The 18,016-nt window shown below is 38.8% G+C and overlaps 2 protein-coding genes and 1 non-coding gene across 6 annotated transcripts in view; 2 read left to right on the top strand and 1 right to left on the bottom strand.

Annotated features, from left to right (window-relative positions):
- SENP1 (SUMO specific peptidase 1) overlaps positions 1-18,016 on the bottom strand; it is a 65,071-nt gene that overhangs the window by 26,593 nt on the left and 20,462 nt on the right. For all 4 annotated transcript variants that reach the window (XM_033222272.1, XM_033222274.1, XM_033222271.1 and 1 more), the window contains 4 exons: positions 15,448-15,619; positions 6,553-6,656; positions 6,184-6,470; positions 3,523-3,577 (listed from right to left, as the gene is read on the bottom strand). In XM_033222272.1, coding sequence (XP_033078163.1) covers positions 3,523-3,577; positions 6,184-6,470; positions 6,553-6,656; positions 15,448-15,619 — 618 coding nt within the window. The remainder of the gene's footprint in view (positions 1-3,522; positions 3,578-6,183; positions 6,471-6,552; positions 6,657-15,447; positions 15,620-18,016) is intronic.
- Positions 13,543-13,648, top strand: LOC117091170. Its single transcript, XR_004440290.1, has one exon. It is a non-coding gene; the product is annotated as a U6 spliceosomal RNA (small nuclear RNA).
- On the top strand, positions 16,895-17,601 carry LOC117090216 (V-type proton ATPase subunit F-like). Its single transcript, XM_033222279.1, has one exon. The coding sequence runs from the start codon at positions 16,935-16,937 to the stop codon at positions 17,292-17,294; it is 360 nt and encodes a 119-aa protein (XP_033078170.1). The 5' UTR covers positions 16,895-16,934; the 3' UTR covers positions 17,295-17,601.

Below are 18,016 nucleotides of genomic sequence, written 5' to 3'. Positions count from 1 at the left end.
CACCATGCCCAGCCATTTAGTATTTCTTGAATGAACAGGTAATGTAGGGGCCAGCAGTTTTCTTCAATGGATCAAGGTATCCACTGGCTCAGGAAAACAAAATGCAGGGAAAATCTGCTTTTCCAAAGAGATGCATTATTTCTCATATAATTGAGGCATATAGTAATAATAACTACAACTGTTTTTGAGCACAAACTTAGTGCTCTACATGTAAAACTCTGCTCTAGATGTTTTATGTATTAGTTAAGCCTAATGAAAATGCCCATATTATTTAAACCTCAACATAATATAAAAAAAAGAATTACTACTCATACTGTAGAGAAATGCAAAAGAAGGTTCAAAAAGATTATTTATCTTGAAAAGCCAGGATTAGAAGTCTTATCTGTCCAATTCCAAAGACTGTGTTCTTTCGACTGTGCCTTTCAATAGATCAAAGCATTAAAAAAAAAGTCAGGGGGAAATGAGTACTTGGGCTACTCAAGAGAGCGCTTCAGCCTACCTAGGAAATTCATTTATTTAACAAAGATTTATTTACTAAGCACCCATCATATGCCAAGCACCATGACCAGCAATGGGTGACAGGTACAAAGATATTAGTAACAAACAAGGTAGAGGGATGGAAGGAAAAACTAATGTTATTTGGCGAAGTCAAAGAAATCTTCTGAGAAAAAAAAATAACACCTGGGTGAGATTTTGAAAAGCAAAATTAAGGCCAGGCATGGTGGCTCATGCCTGTAATCCCAGCACTTTGGGAGGCCAAGGTGGGTCGAACACTGGAAGTCAGAAGTTCAAAACCAGCTTGACCAACATGGTGAAACCCAATCTCTACTAAAAACACAAAAATTAGTTGGGTGTGGTAGCATGTGCCTGTAATCCCAGCTACCCTGGAGGGTAAGGCACGAGAATTGCTCGAACCCGGGAGGCAGAGGTTGCAGTGAGCAGAGACTGTGCCACTGCACTCCAGCCTGGGTGATAGAGCAAGACTCTGTCACACACACACAAAAAAAAAAAAAAGAAAAAAGAAAGAAAGAAAGAAAGAAAGAAAGAGAAAGAAAGAAAAGAAAGAAAGAAAGAAAGAAAGAAAAGAAAGCAAAATAAGAGCTTATCAAGTAGACAGAGAGACAAAGGGACATCCAGACAGAATGAACAGAAAGTATAACGGCAAAGAGGTATGACACAGCATAGCATATTCTGGGAAATAAAAGCAGATCTTCATTACTGGAACTTAACTGGGAGGCAGTAGTGGAGAATTAAGAGTAGAGAGCCAATAAACCAAACACCAGCAGAGTAGGCTCCAACTTTGACAAAGAACATCACTCAAACAGCCTTACCCTACAGACCCTTTCTCCTGCCAATTCATTCTTTAGTCATCACTAGGAGAAATCCTCCGTAAAGGAAAGGCAGTTTTAGTAAAGAACGATTAAGGAACTGAGATCAACTCTTTACCTGAGAAATCAACTTCTTCCCAAGAAAGTTGCACACATCTTGTGGCATTTCACATGAAGCACTTATAAAAATAACTGTTTTATTTGTAAGTTAATCTTCACAATTAAGTGTAAGGTATTAATACTGGCATTTTATTGATAAAGAAACTGAGGTTCAGAAGAGTAACTTGTCCAAAGCTACATGAAGCCTTTTTCAACCCAAGATCAGAAGGCAGATCTGACTCCAAAAAAAGATGTAAGAAATAGAGAATCCAAACTATGAAGTCTCCCCCAAAGACTTAACAAATAGAGAATTTTAAGAAATATTTAAAGCTTAGAACATATGGGGGAGCTGCAAAGAAGTAGGGGAACTGAGATGAGAAAGAATATTTCATTACCCTTAATCTTCTCAATAGAAAACTGATGTTATTCTCATCCTAGCAACTGAATTCCCAAAGCCATATATGGCAAAGGCACACGAATCATAGTAACCTACTGGATTACAGAGCAAGAAGTATTTGATACCTCCAGATAAGTAAAGTTTCATGCAGAGGTTCACATGTGAATTGAGACCTGAAAGATAAAACACTACTGACAGACAAAGTTGAGGTATGGAGGACATTCCAGGAAAAAAGAACACCGAATGTGAAGGCAAGAAATGCTTACTGTATTTATAAACTGAAAATAGTCCAGCTTATAAAAATACATAAAACAGTCCCATATTTCCATATGGCTCCCTCTTACCTCCATCATGTCTCTGCTCAAGTCACTTGATCAGAGACTTTCCATGACCACCCTATACAAATAGTATCTTCCCAATCCTACTCTATATATTACCCTGCTTCAATTTTCTTCATAGCACTTATCACTTCAAGGCATATACGTTTGTTTATTTGTTCACTATCTGTCCTTCATCCTTCCCCTCAAGTAGAATGCAAGCTTCTTGAGAATAGGGACTTCACATTGTTCACTATTATCCTCAATATTTATACTAGTACCTGGCACACAGTAGGCCCTTGGTAAATACTTGTTAAAGTGAGAAAGTGAGGCTTGTGAAAGAAGTGCTTTGTAAGTGCATAGTAAGGAGCCTGAGCTTAATTCGATGTCTAATAAACCACCCTTGAAGGAGGTTAACAAATAATCATTAAACCCCTTTAATGAATGATCAGACACGAATTCTGAAAGATCACTCTGACTGCAGCATGGAAGATGGACTAAAGAACAAAGTAGACCAGGTGCAGTGGCTCACACCTATGATCCCAGCACTTTGGAAGGCCAAGTCAGAAGGATCGCTTGAGGCTAGGAGTGCAAAACTAGCCTGGTCAACATAGCGAGATCCCATCTCTACAAAAGAAAAATTTAAAAATCAGCCAAGTAAGGTGGCATGCATCTGTGGTCCCAACTACTGAGGAGGCTGAGGCAGGAGAATCGCTTGAGCCCAGGAGTTCAAGGCTGCAGTGAGCCATGATTGTGCCACACTGCACTCCTGCCTAGGTGACAGAGCAAGACCCTGTCTCAAAACAAAAACAAAAACAAATGAAAAAAGAGCAAGGCAGAAGAATTGTTTCAAGAACATGGTATGGTGGAAGATGGAATGAAGAACAAAATAGAGGCTGAAGGAAGAACAATTACAAAGCCACTGAAATAATTCGAGTAATATGTGACAGAGATCTGAATTGAGGTAGTTTTACATTGTGTAACTTTTAGTGAAAAAGTTGTGATTAAAGAAAGGGAAAACAATATGTTAAGAACAAACTTTTAGGCCAGGCATAGTGGCTCACACCTGTAATCCCAGAACTTTGGGAGGGCGAGGCAGGTGGATCACTTGAGGTCAGGAGTTCGAGACCAGCCTGGCCAACATAGCAAAACCCCATCTCTACTAAAAATACAAAAATTAGCTGGGCGTGGTGGCAGGCACCTGTAATCCTAGCTACTTGGGAGGCTGAGGCAGAAGAATCGCTTGAACGAGGGAGGTGGAGGTTGCAGTGAACCAAGATTGCGCCACTATACTCTAGCCTGAGTGACAGAGCGAGACTCCGTCTCAAAAAAATTAATTAATTAATTAATTAATAAAGAACAAACTTTTTCCAAAGTTTACCTGGGAGTTGGAGTCTGGGAATCTTTCACTTTCAGTAAAATCACAGAGTCTGATCCTAAATAAAGAAACACAAGAGCATTTCATTAGTAATATAACTCCACAAAGTTATACTTTCTAGATATCTTAGTTTAAGTTTCCATACTTTGCTGTATTTTATTTCCACAAAAATAACATAAGAACAAAGGTTCAGATGGGAGAGAAAGAGAGGTAAGTCCATTGTCACTGAGAACAGAAATAGGTCTTTGTGAAGAACTTGCTTCACAAATAAGAAAGTCCCTGGGAAATACAAGTATATTTGCCCTTCAGCATCTACTCCTAGGCTGCACTTGCTCCCTGTGCTTCCTGTCTGTTTCAGGAGAACAAGAAAATGGCAGGATTCCTTAAAAGTCTTCATGGTAGTCTTCCATCTGCAATTTTGGTTTCTACGGTTTCAGTTACTCATAGTTAATCATGGTACAAATATATTAAATGGAAAATTTCAGAAATAATTAGTAAATTTTAAATTGCATGCCATTCCAAGTAATGTGATAAAAATCTCTATCCAGCTCTATTTCAGGCATGAAATCATCCCTTTGTCCAGCATATCCACATTGTATGCACCACCTGTCATTTAGTTGTCACCTCAGTCATCAGATTGACTGTCTCAGTATAGCAGTGCTTGTGTTCAGTAACCCTTACTTAATAACGTCCCCAAAAGGCAAAAGTAATGATGCTGGCAATTCAGGTATGCCAAAGAGAAGGTGTAAAAAGTGCTTCCCCAGCCTGGCCAACATGGTAAAACCCCGTCTCTGCTAAGAATACAAAAATTAGCTGGGCATGATGGCTCACACCTGTAATCCCAGCTACTCAAGAGATTGAGGCAGGAGTAGCACTTGAACCCAGGAGATAAGAGGTTGCAATGAACCAAGGTGGTCCCACTGTACTCTAGCCTGGGCGACAGAGTGACACTCAGTCTCAAAAAAAACAAAAAAAAAACTACTTCCTTTAAGTGAAAGGGTGAAAGTTCTTAATTTAATAAAAGTAACATTTTCATTATAGTATATTGTTATAATTTTTCTATTATTAGTTATTATTGTTGATCTCTTACTGCACCTAATTTATAATCATAAGTATGTATGTATAGGAAAAAATATGATGTGTATAGGGTATAGTATATATAGCATACTCTCCATGGTTTCAAGCATCCACTGGCTGGGGGCGGGTCTTGGAACATTTCCTCCCACCACAGATAAGGGGGAACTACTGTAGTTCATGATCTACAATGAGACTGAATTAGGTGAAAGGAGGAAAGGGGTGGAGGAAAGGAAGAGGGAAGGAAACTGGAAGAAGGAGGGAAGGGGGACAGGGAAGGAAATATCACCCCAGGAGGTGTCTAAAAATTACAAATTTTATCATTTTACTATGTATTTTCTCTGTTGAATACTACTCAAAGGCAGGAATCATGTTCTTCTAAAGTGCTATGATTAGATCCTCAGAGTATTTATTAAATGGTACAAGGAAAGTAATTAAACAGTGCAATGTGGTATATTTGTTTCAATTTAGTTGTATAATATCTGCAACACAATGTATGTTTCTGAGGTTAAAGGAGTTTGGTTTTTTTGGCTTTTTTTTTTTCCTTTACAGTTCTCAGTACATCACCTCACAAAATATAACAAGAGTCTTCATGGATATGTGTAGCTATATAATGATGCTGCCAAAAAGTTTAATCCTGAGTGAGAATTCTCATAAAGTGACAAGTAGATAAAAAAAACAAAACTCAACCTGAGAAAGGAGAGGAACGACTAGTGCTCCATCTATCAAAAAATCCCTGATGTTTAACCATTTAACCTAAAACTTGTTTTAAGTTACATACGTAAGTACATACCATAAATTGATACATAATACATACCTAAAGAAGGGGAAAATTAAGGAAACAAAGAAATCACAACAAAACCTTAATTAACTGGAATGCAAAGAGAGTGAATATTTCAGTTAGTTGAAAATTAGGTAGAAAGCTTTTTGTTTCCAATGCTGACAATCATTCTAAAACGCACAAACCTAAGTACTTAAGCTTCAATACTTATCTGATGTTTCAAAACTCCTACAACTTCAGAATTCTTACTTACCACTGTAAAGTCACAGAAACAGAGAAAGTGCTGAAGCAATTAGGCTGAGTATATATACTCTGACTCTAGCCTCTACTTAGGAAGTTAATTGTTTCAATAAAATGTATCAAATCATTTGCATCTTGAGGTAAGAAAAAAAGAATATCCTATTTGTGGGTTTAGTTTACTCATAGCATGGTTAACTGAATCACATGTATTTAAAGTATGGAAGTACATGTCTTACAAGTTCAATATCCCTTATCCAAAACGGTTGGGACCAGAAGTTAAAAATTTTGGATTTTTTGGACTTTTGAATATTTGCATTATACAATTTGAGCATTCCAAATCCAAATATCCAAAATCCCAAATGCTCCACTGAGCATTTCCTTAGAGTATCATGTTGGTATTCATAAAGTTTCAGATTTTGGAACATTTCAGATTTCATATTTCCAGATTCGGTATGCTCAAACTGTATATGTTTATTTATATGTATATTATAATGTTGCCTGTAATAGAGCTAATAAACAGTTAATTGGCTATTAGGACTAAAAATGTAGTTATATGATACCATGTTTACCTTCAGATTGTGTATTTGAAGCTGCTAAGTTATCTGGCTGATGTGGAACAGAGTGGTGATGATGGGGTTGATGAAGAGTATCAGAATCTTTGGATCCAAATGCAACAACATCTGGGGTATAAGAAGAGAGGGAATATACACTGTGGGACAGCTGTTCCTGGTTAGTTAAAATGCTGGCAGATCCAGATGATGAAGTATCAGAGCCAATGATCTGAGATGCACAAGAGTTTCCATTTTTAAATAGTGAGTCTTTCAAAGTATTTTTACTGGAACTAAGACATCGAGACCTAGCAAGAAAAGAATATTGTTTCAATATCAAATAATAAATTGTAGAATTAAATTCATCTGAAATATGCTTCTATGACTCACAGGTGTAAAGGAAAATGTGTGGTGGGTTTGGCTATAGAAAACTGTTTCCCTGTGACCATCTGTAGCAGCTGTCTGTAAATCTCTCTTTCTTCTTCTTGAACTGTCTATAAAAACAAACAAACAAACAAAAAAACAGTTTAAACACATGGAATAAGGCAAGTATTTCTCAAACTAGCATGTAAATGGAATCCTAGCTCTGCCAAAGCTTAGGCAGAATCCTTAAGATAATTAAGAATTATGGGCCTGACACAGTGGCTCATGCCTGTAATTCCAGCATTTTGGGAGGACAAGCGGGGAGGATCATTTGAGGCTAGAAGTTCAAAACCAGCCCAGTCAACATAGTGAGACCCCGAATCTACAAAAGAAAAACTAAAAAAAACTGGCTGTAGTGGCACATGCCTGTGGTCCCAGCTACTGGGGAGGCTGAGGCAGGATAATCACTTGAACCTGGAAGGCGAAGGTTGCAGTGAGCGAAGATCGTGCCACTACACTCCAGCCCGGGGGCAGAGCAAGACTCCATCTCAAAAAAAAAAAAAAAAAAGAAAAAAAAAAATATATAATTATCAAATGTGTAAAAGAGAGGTTGAGTAAATACCAGATAATATACTTTGAAAAATTATGGAACATATATTTAAATAATAGTACAGAGAAGCTATAGGCTATAAAACCAGAAAGGCAGCAGGTAATCACTTCTGAGTCAAAAGAGTCCCAGAAATAAAGGGCCTCTAAATTAGGATTCCAACAAATCCCTTGATTCCTGAAACCTGTTAGAAAAATCACAAGGAAGTAACCAGAATAGTCCAAAACAATTAGAGTGGAATATCTTGCCAACAGTTTCCTATTTTATTTAAGTGCAGTTACTTCCCAGAGACAATTTTCATCTCCAACATTTATTTATTTATTTTTCCTTTAAGCCCCAATACTACATTTAGGGAAAACCATATACTTCATAACATTCATTCATTGTCATGAACACCTACTATGCTCCAGTCACTAAAGATAATGAATGCATCGAATAAAATAAAGTTCCTGTCCTTGTGGAGATTATATTGCAGTGAAAGGAATTAAACAAAAAATTAGTCAGGTAGTATGCAGAAAATTAAAGGGTAAGAGAATGGAAAGTTATGGAAGGAGAGCAGCAGGAACAGGTAAGATTTCTCTTAAAAAGGTGGTATTTCCGCAGAAACCTAAAGCCAAGGGAAGAAGTCAGTCCTAGAAACATATAAAAGAATATTCCGCCGGGCGCGGTGGCTCAAGCCTGTGATCCCAGCACTTTGGGAGGCCGAGACGGGCGGATCACGAGGTCAGGAGATCGAGACCATCCTGGCTAACATGGTGAAACCCCGTCTCTACTAAAAAATACAAAAAACTAGCCGGGCGAGGTGGCGGGTGCCTGTAGTCCCAGCTACTCGGGAGGCTGAGGCAGGAGAATGGCCTAGACCCGGGAAGCGGAGCTTGCAGTGAGCTGAGATCCGGTCACTGCACTCCAGCCTGGGCGACAGAGCAAGACTCCGTCTCAAAAAAAAAAAAAAAAGAATATTCCAAATAGAGGAACAACAAATGCCAAGCCCTGAGAGAGGAAGGTGCTTAATGCGTTCCAAAAATAGTAAGGTCCATGTGAATCAGAAGAGTAGGAAGAAATGAGATCACCTGACAGAGAACCAGATTATATAAGAACTTATAACCCCGGCAAAGCATCAATTCTATACAGGTCCCGTGACTCAACGGGCTGTGTTCACTAGCACTTAGTAATATGCCCTGGCAATTTATTTTTAATCTTATATACAGTTTAATACAACCACCAATCCTCACAAAATAATTTTAAACATTATGTCAGGGTTAGCAGCATCTTGTATCGTGGTATTTCAATATGTTCTGGGACTACAGGTGCCCGCCACCATGCCCAGCTAATTTTTTGTTTTTAGTAGAGACAGGGTTTCACCGTGTTAGCCAGGATGGTCTCGATCTCCTGACCAGCCCAGGCTGGAGTGCAGGGGCGCCATCTCGGCTCACTGCAACCTCCACCTGCCGGGTTCAAGTGATTCCCCTGCCTCAGCCTCTGGAATAGCTGGGACTACAGGTGCATGCCACCACACCCCGGCTTTTTAATTTTTAGTAGAGACAGGGTTTCACCATGTTGGCCAGGCTGGTCTCGAACTCCTAACCTCAAGTGATCTGCCCACCTTGGCCTCCCAAAGTGCTGGGATTACAGACATGAGCCACAGCACCCAATATATAGGGTTTTTTTTTATTTTTGTGTGTGTGTGTTTTGTTTGAGATGGAGTCTCTGTCATCAGGTTGGAGTGCAGTGGCACGATCTCAGCTCATGGCAACTTCCGCCTCCCTGGTTCAAGCAATTCTCCTGCCTCAGCCTCCCGAGTAGCTGGGACAACGGGTGTGCACCATCACGCCCAACCAATTTTTTTTGTATTTTTAGTAGAGATGGTGTTTCACCATGTTGGCCATAATGGTCTCAATCTCCTGACCTCGTGATCTGCCCACCTCAGCCTCCCAAAGTGCTGGGACTAAAGGCGTGAGCCACAGCACCCAGCCACCAGTATATATTTTTTTAACCCTTGGTCTCCTCCCACTCTCTCGTCTTGTAGTCCCCAGTGTCTACTACTCCCATCTTTATGTCCATTTGTACCCAATATTTAGCTCCCACTTATAAGTGAGAACATGCGGTATTTGGTTTTGTTTCTGCATCAGTTTGCCTAGGATAATGTCTTGCCTATGTTTTAACAGTTTTGTTTTCTTGGTATTGAGTTGAGCTCCTTATATATTTTGAATATCAACCCCTTATAGAATGGATGCAAATATTTTCTTCCAATCTGTAGGTTGTCTCTGCACACTGTTAATTGTTTCCTTTGCTTTTTAGTTTGATGTACTCACATTTGCCTACTTTTGCTTTTGTTGTCTGTGACTTTGCATGCAAATCCAAAAAAATCAGTGCCAAGACCGTTGTCATGTAGTTTTTCCCATTTTCTTCCAGCAGTTTTAGAGTTTCTAGTCTTAAAGTCTTTATTTCATTTTTAGTTGATTTTTGTATATGGTATAAGGACCTAATTTCATTCTTCTACATATGGAAATACAATTTTCCCAATACCATTTAGTGAAGAGACTGTCCTTTCCCTTTGTGTAGTCTTGGCACCTTTGTCAAAAATCAGTTAACTAGCTATATAACAGGTTCATTTTTTTTTAAAATTATACTTTAAGTTCTAGGGTACATGTGCACAACATGCAGGTTACATATGTATACATGTGCCATGTTGGTGTGCTGTACCTGTTAACTCATCATTTACATTGGGCATATCTCCTAATGCTATTCTCTCCCCCCTCCCCCCACCCCATGACAGGTATAACGGGTTCATTTCTAAGTTCTCTATTCTGTTTCATTGGCTGATGTCTATTTCCAATACCATGCCGTTTTAATTACTATAGCTTGGTAGTACAGTTTGAAATCAGCTAGTGTGGTAGCTTCTTTTTTATTCTTTCTGCTCACAATTGCCTTGGCTATTCAGGGATTTATGTGGTTTCATATGAATTTTAGCATTTTTTTCTATGAAAAATAACATTGAAATTTTGATAGGGATTGCACTGAATCTGCAAATTGCTTTGAGTAGTATGGCCATTTAAACAATATTAATTCTTCCAATCCATGAACACAGAATAGCTTTCCATTTAATTTTATCTTCAATTTCTCTCAACAATGTATGTTTTTCAGCACATAAGTCTTTTTTTTTTTTTTTTTTTTTGAGACGGAGTCTTGCTCTGCCGCCCAGGCTGGAGTGCAGTGGCCGGATCTCAGCTCACTGCAAGCTCCACCTCCCGGGTTTACGCCATTCTCCTGCCTCAGCCTCCCGAGTAGCTGGGACTACAGGCGCCTGCCTCGTTGCCCGGCTAGTTTTTTTTGTATTTTTTAGTAGAGACGGGGTTTCACCATATTAGCCAGGATGGTCTCGATCTCCTGACCTCGTGATCCGCCCGTCTCGGCCTCCCGAAGTGCTGGGATTACAGGCTTGAGCCACCGATTTCAGTATGTAAGTCTTTTAATTCCTTGGTTAAATTTGATTTTTTTTTGTAGCTATTATAAATGGGATTGTTCTCTTGATTTCTTTTTTGCACAGTTCATGGTTAACAGTGCATAGAAACACTACTAATTTCTGTGTGTTGCTTTGTATCCTACAACTATACTGTATTCATTTAATCTAACAGTTTTTTGGTGGAGTCTGTAGGGTTATATATATACACACACACATATATACACACACATATACACATATATACATATATTATATATACACACACATATATACACTGTATTCATTTAATAGTTTGAACAGTTTTTTGGTGGCGTCTGTAGGGTTTTCTATATATAAGATCATGTTGTCAGCAAACAGTGACAATCTTATTTCTTCCTTTCCCAAAAGAACACATGTAACTTTTTTCACTTTGCCAAAATGAAAGTTACCTAAAACTTTAAACAAAAATCTTTTTTGGACCATCTGGTACTATCAGTAAAAGAAAACATCTTTCTCTGTAAATTATTTGTTAAACTGTTTTTTGTTCTTTTTGTTAAGCACAGTGGCTCATACCTATAACCCCAACTCTTTGGGAAGCCAAGGCTTGAGCCCAGGAGTTTGAAACCAGCCTGGGCAAACACAGTGAGACCCTGTTTCCACATCAAAAATTTTTAAAAATTAGCTGCATATTGGCGTGTGCCTGTAGTTGCAGCTACTCAGAAGGCAAAAGAGGGAGAATCACTTGAGCCAGAAGTTGAGGCGGCAGTGAGCTGTGATTGCGCCACTGCATTCCAGCCTGGGTGACACATTGAGACTCTATTTCATAAAATAAAATAAAATAAATTAAAAATTTTAAAAGCCCTAACTGTTCTTTACTGAATAAGAAAATTCGGGGCTGGGTGCGGTGGCTCACTCCTGTAATACCAGCACTTTGGGAGGCCGAGGCGGGTGGATCATGAGGTCAGTAGATCGAGACCATCCTGGCTAACACGGTGAAACTCCGTCTCTACTAAAAATACAAAAAATTAGCTGGGCGTGGTGGTGCCCGCCTATAGTCCCAACTACTGAGGAGGCTGAGGCAAGAGAATCACTTGAACCCTGGAGGCGGCGGTTGCAGTGAGCCAAGATCACGCCACTGTACTCCAGCTTGGGCAAGAGAGCAAAGACTCTGTCTCAAATTAAAAAAGAAAATTAGGATCTTAAGAGGAAAGGAAGCAATAATTGCATAGCATGATAGAGTTAAAGAAGCTAGCTAATGTTACATTTTAAAACCTGAAAAAATACTAAGACGAGTGTTTTGAAGTATAAAAATAATTAATTAAGGTGCTGAATTATATTTTTTAAAAGGGACAGAGTCCTGCAGTTAGGTGATGTTTCTATAAAAGGCTCCATCATAAAAGAACTGTAAAATTATAAAACTTTTAATAGAGAGTACAAAATAAATTTTAGGACACTAATAAACTGTTTTGTTATAAATTACCCCCAATAACTTTATAAATACTCCTAATTTTCATTTTGTTTAAAGTAATAACTTTATACCATATAAAATATGCAAAGTACAAATTTCAATAATTCTCTGAGTCCCAAATGCTTGACTTATGACAAAACTCTAAAGCATTTCTAAGAAAAGTATAAAACCATCTCTGTCACCTATTACAAAAGTCCAGTATCTTAAAATGTTGCTCAATAATTTGCAAAGAAGCATATCTAGAAGTAACATGTAACTGAAAAGAAACTACTTGTGTTTTTGCCATTTTACATTTTTATTGTCACAAGTATTTTCTCTTTTCCAAACAGAACTTTATATCCTCTATAACAGCACTAACAGAAATTTCTGTAATAATAGAAATGTTCTATATTTGCCCTGTCCAATATGGTAGCCACTAGCTACATGTGGCTAATGAATACTTAAAATGTGACTAGTGTCACTGAGCAACTGAATTTTAAATTTGAATTTGAATCAAACAGTGCTGGTGGCTAGCCATTACCCTACTGAATAGCACAGCTTTTTGATGTTGCCTCTTGAGTCAGCCATTCTGCACAGCCACTGCTTGCATATACCTAAATTCTTCTTCATGTGTTCTCTTCAAACCTCTGCTGTAAGACTGAGCAGTGCAGTGGTGACATCATCTTAATTGTTAATTTTGTAGAAGACTTCATATTCCTGAAGTTGATGGACAAATCCGGCATTAAGGTTAATACATCTTCCTTTAACATAACCAACGAACCTCTGTTGAGGATCCCAACGTTTCATGGAAAGTGACTTTTCATCCAGTTTGTAAGTTCCCATCAATAAATTTAGTCCCAGGGTTAAAAAGTATTATATCTGAATTATTTGTAATATCCAAAAATAAACATCTAAATAAATTTGTTGACAGTTTGATAATAAAGTTTGGCCCAATATTTTGTATTACTCATGTAATATGGCTTATTCTGTAGTACAGGTGGCTCGACTTTCATACTAGGAGAATAGAACTAAAAACAGGCAAAATTTCCTGCATCACTTGTTTCATAGATTAGATTATTAGCTTCTTCTTTGAACTACAGGAGGAAGGCAAACTCCAGCTTCATGTTCTCCACTGACCCAACTAGTGGCCTGGAGGGCTGTTTGGAAGGGTAAAATTGCCCAAGCAACCCCCAGTCCTCAGGCTGGCAGAGGAGGCAAAAGGAAGAAAGGCTGAGCAGTCCACAGAGCTGGTGGGTGAATGGCAAACTTACAATGAACACAGAATTAAAGGATCCTGGTGAGACTGAGCAACAGAAACATGGGGCAGGGGAGGGTTAGTAGCCCTGTACCCAGCTGTCATGCTACTGCTGTCTCCTCCACAAAGTCTCTCTGTACCCTTTAGGCTGTCTAGATTCCAGCATAATCACAAACCCCACAACTCCAGTAATTATTTATGCACAAAATAATTTAAATATAATATAAAATTCAATAGCATAAAAGGTATAATGAAAAATAAATCTTGGGCTCATTTTAGGAGCACATATACTAAGACTGGAACAATATAGAGATTAGCATGGTCCCTGTACAAGGATGACATGAAAATTTGTGTAATGAAAAAAAAATGTTTATTTTTTTAAAAATCTCCTTTTTATCATTGTTGTCCAGCTTTACCACCAAAGGCAAATGTTGCCAGTTTCTTGTCTATCCCTTACCCTGCTAAATGACTTAGTAGTTCTGCCACCCTCCACTTGAATGTTGGTTTTTTCTGTTTTTTTTTTTTTTTTTTTTTGAGACAGTGTCTTGCTCTGTCACCCTGGCTGCACAATCACAGCTCACCGCAGCCTTGAAATTCTGGGCTCAAATGATCTTCCTCCTTCAGCCTCCTGAGCAGCTGAAACTACAGGCACCTGCCACCATGCCCAGCTAATTTTTTTTTTGTAGAGACAGGATCTCACTATGTTGCCTAGGCTGGTCTCAAACTCCTGGCCTCAAGCAATCCTCCTGCCTTGGCTTCTCAAAGTGCTGGGATTGCAAGCATAAGCCACCATGCCCAGCCAAACGTTTTAGATTCAATACAAACTTTAAACTAAAAATATGAACAGCATTTTTACTAACCATATCACAAATAATCAAGTTTTGCCACCTAAGAGATCACTGATTACCAAATTATGTAATTACTTAGCATGTAATGCTGTATTCTTGACTCCATACTCAGTAAGCTTCATTGGGCAGGAACCATATTGCTGTGTTGTACAACAGAAAGCATACTTGACCAAACCTCCTCAGAAGTTCTCGGTTCTAGGCCTGCCATTTACTAGTCATGTAACCTATGACTCTTATTTTCCAAATCTATAAAACATGACTATTACCTCATCTCTACCTATTTTGCTGAGTTAAAAGGATTAAAAACAATAATACACATGGAAAATATACTGGAAGCTCTAATGCTATTTAAATGTAAGGTAATTATTATTCATTTGTATCTCTAAGCAACCATAGCAATTAGACGTACATTAAATATGTAATCTAACAGACATGTGCACACATTGTCATGCAAATTATATGCTATATTATATTCATGAAATTGACTTTTCTTTTAGATTTACTGAATGAATATAACAACCCAAGTGTCAACAAAACATCTTTCTTTTCAGGAGTCTGTAACTTCAAAAAAGGTCTTACTCCTAATAAAAGGATATAAATTGTTTAACTAGCTTCTTGATTTTTCTCTTATATTGAAGAAAAATTGTTCCTAGTAAGAAGAACAGGTATTTCATCAAATTAAAACAAAAAAATTTTTTTTGAGATGGGTCTCACTCTGATGCCCAGGCTGGAGTGCAGTGACACAATCACAGATCACTCCGCCTCTCCAGTAGCTAGGAGTATAGGCATGAGCCACCAAGCCCGCCTAATTTTTATATTTTTTGTAGAGACAGGGTTTCTCCATGTTGCCCAGGCTGGTCTCGAACTCCTGGGCTAAAGTGATTCATCTCCCTTGGCCTCCCACAGTGCTGGGATCATAGGCGTGAGCCACCTCAGCTGGACTGAAATCAAACTTTATCAAAAACTGCTGAGGAAGACTAACAGTTTTACCACAGGAGACAAGGGTTTAGGAAGGGTGTAGCAAAGATAGAAGAGAGAGAGTTTGATGTATGAGAAACCATTCAGGCGACACTAAAGATTAAGTCAGTTGTACAGCAGGAATAGAAAATATAAAAGTAAGACAAATAATGAAGTCCTGATAAAACATCTCTTTAATCTCTTTAGAATAGATGATAGTACTCAAAAAGAGTAATTCAGACAGAAAAAGCACAGGAAGGATAAAATAGAATGGTTCTTAAACACCTAATTATTAATAGGGAGCAAATGGCTCAATGTAGGGAAAGATCCTAACTTTTAGTAGCTTTTGTCACAAGTTTTCCTTACCTCTTCTGCTGTACTAACATGTCGCCTCTGAGTTTTCTTGGGGCTCAAAAGGCTTCGACGACATGAACCACTCCAAGACGGACTTGGAACAGGTTTAATAGGGAAAGATTTTTCATATGCAGATACATGGCAGTGATGGTTTGACTTTCCCGCAAAAATGTTTGATAATCCACTAAAAAAAAAAAAAGAGTTTGTAAGAAAGATAAGAACAGACAATAAGTAAAATAAATCTAATCTAGTGATTATTTTCACTTTCAAAATATAAAACCAACCAAACAAAACAGGTAAAACAATAGGTGGTACCATTTGAGGGAAAGATACAATAAATGAATAAATGATATATAAGGATGCTGCATCAGGTTCTGCCACTTAAAAGATCTTACACTGTCAAAACACAAAATTATCAAATACTTAAAACTGTATTTTTAGATCCACAATCTAGAATTTCTTTTGGTCAGGAACAATATAGCTTTGTGGTATGACAAAGCATAACAGATTAGATGTCTTCAAAAGACCGGGGTTCCAGGTATGCTAAAAAAAAAAAAAAAACATTTTCTATTATTCCCTGTACCCCTGATACTCAGCCTATTGGAGGAAATTAAGATTAAATATGTAAAAATGCATAAAGGCTGAAGCCTCTCAACTAAGCTTTTAAACTGAATTTTAAAATTTCCTTCAAGCCCAACAGAGGGCTCCCATCCTTCATTAAAAACAACTATTAGGCTGCGTCATTAAATTCTCATTCTGGCCTATCTACTTCCTCTGAAGAATTTTTTGTCTCTTTATACCATCTAAGGGGAAAAACTGGCAAATTGGCATGAAGAATATTGTGAACTAAAAAACCCCGTCTCACACCCAAGGCTTACTAATTTTGAGGTTTTTTTTTTTTTTTTTGAGATGGATTCTTGCTCTGTCACACAGACTGGAGGGCAGTGGCACGATCTCGGCTCATGGCAACCTCCACCTCTTGGGTTCAAGTGATTCTCCCGCCTCAGTCTCCCGAGTAGCTGGGATTACAGGCACCCACTGCCACAACCAGCTGATTTTTGTATTTTTGCAGAGACGGGGTTTCACCATGTTGGCTAGGCTGATCTTTAACTCCTGATCTCTGGTGATCTGCCCGCCTCAACCTCCTAAAGTGCTGGGATTACACGTGTGACCACAGCACCCAGCCAATTCTGAGTTTTTCTATGTGCTCTTTCTCATCTATCATTACCTGGAAAGTTTGAGGTACTTATTCTTAGCATAATAAATTTTCTTTTTTCTTCAAGACTCAGACTAGAGAAACACAGCTGAATATTCTAAATTCAATGAAATCAACTCTTTAAAATCATTATATGTGGTCTGAATCCAAATCAGACAAGATCTAAAGAAAATCAAAAAGTGCATAATTCTCTTTAAGTCTTCTTGGGTTTGTACGTGTGTCAAGAATGGGGAAATGAGAGTGGCTTCTGGTGCTCTGGGGTGAGCTCTGCCCGGCTGCGAGGATGACGGGAAGAGGGAAGCTCATCACAGTGATGGGAGACGAGGACACGGTGACTGGTTTCCTGCTGGGCGGCATAGGGGAGCTTAACAAGAACTGCCACCCCAATTTCCTGGTGATGGAGAAGGATACAACCATCCATGAGATCGAGGACACTTTCCGGCAATTTCTAAACCGGGATGACATCGGCATCATCCTCATCAACCAGTACATCGCAGAAATGGTGCGGCAGGCCCTGGATGCCCACCAGCACTCCATCCCCACTGTCCTGGAGATCCCCTCCAAGAAGCACCCATATGATGCCACCAAGGACTCCATCCTGCGCAGGGCCAGGGGCATGTTCACTGCTGAAGATCTGCGCTAGGGTCTTCGTGTGAGGACTCCTCACAGCTCTCAGCCCTTCCCTCGTTTCCAGGCCTCTCCTCAGGCTTGCCATCAGCCTTCTTTACATTTTGAGCCTCTAATTTCCAAGTCCCTGCCCCTTCCCACTCCATTAAGAGGCTAGGTGAGGCACTTCTAGGTTGCTGGGGCTCTGCTGTTAAAATCAAAGCTGGTTAAGGAACAGGAAGCCTGACCACCTCTCTCCACTACCTCTTCCCTGTGCTGTTACACAGTGTCATTGATGTTAAATTAAAGTCATATTCTTGCTTCTCTCACAAAAAAAAAAAAAAGAATGGGGAAATGAGCAAGGACTTAAAATTTTAGGAACAGGCTTGTTTTCTTAGGATGAGTGGATGCAGCTAGGAAAAGATGGCAAGGGCAGTGTAATTGTTTGGTAAAAACATGATGGATTCTCCACAATGTCTTTTGTATTTGTGTTTCCCAGAGTATGTGTGCGCCTATGCATGTTTTTTAACATAAAAGATTACTCTTCTAAACAAACAGTACAAGGGCATCCTGCAATGCCAGAAAGCAAGGGTGTTACCCAAAATCAATAAGCTAGGGTCAAACAGAGAAGCAAGCTTAATTAAGGGGCTTCCACTAGCCAAATTTCTGAGAATGTGAGCATTAAAAGTATAACAATTATAGTGGATGGCAAAACACTGAATCCATAATGACACTAAAAAAGGAACAGACAAATTCATT

The sequence above is a fragment of the Trachypithecus francoisi genome, unplaced genomic scaffold (assembly GCF_009764315.1).
Source record: "Trachypithecus francoisi isolate TF-2019V2 unplaced genomic scaffold, Tfra_2.0 Lachesis_group11, whole genome shotgun sequence".
Taxonomy (NCBI): domain Eukaryota; kingdom Metazoa; phylum Chordata; class Mammalia; order Primates; family Cercopithecidae; genus Trachypithecus; species Trachypithecus francoisi.
This window is presented reverse-complemented; position numbering and strand designations above follow the sequence as displayed.

Bases quoted from the DNA above. Each gene is read 5' to 3' on its own strand.
- LOC117090216 (XM_033222279.1), top strand. From the start codon at position 16,935: ATGACGGGAAGAGGGAAGCTCATCACAGTGATGGGAGACGAGGACACG.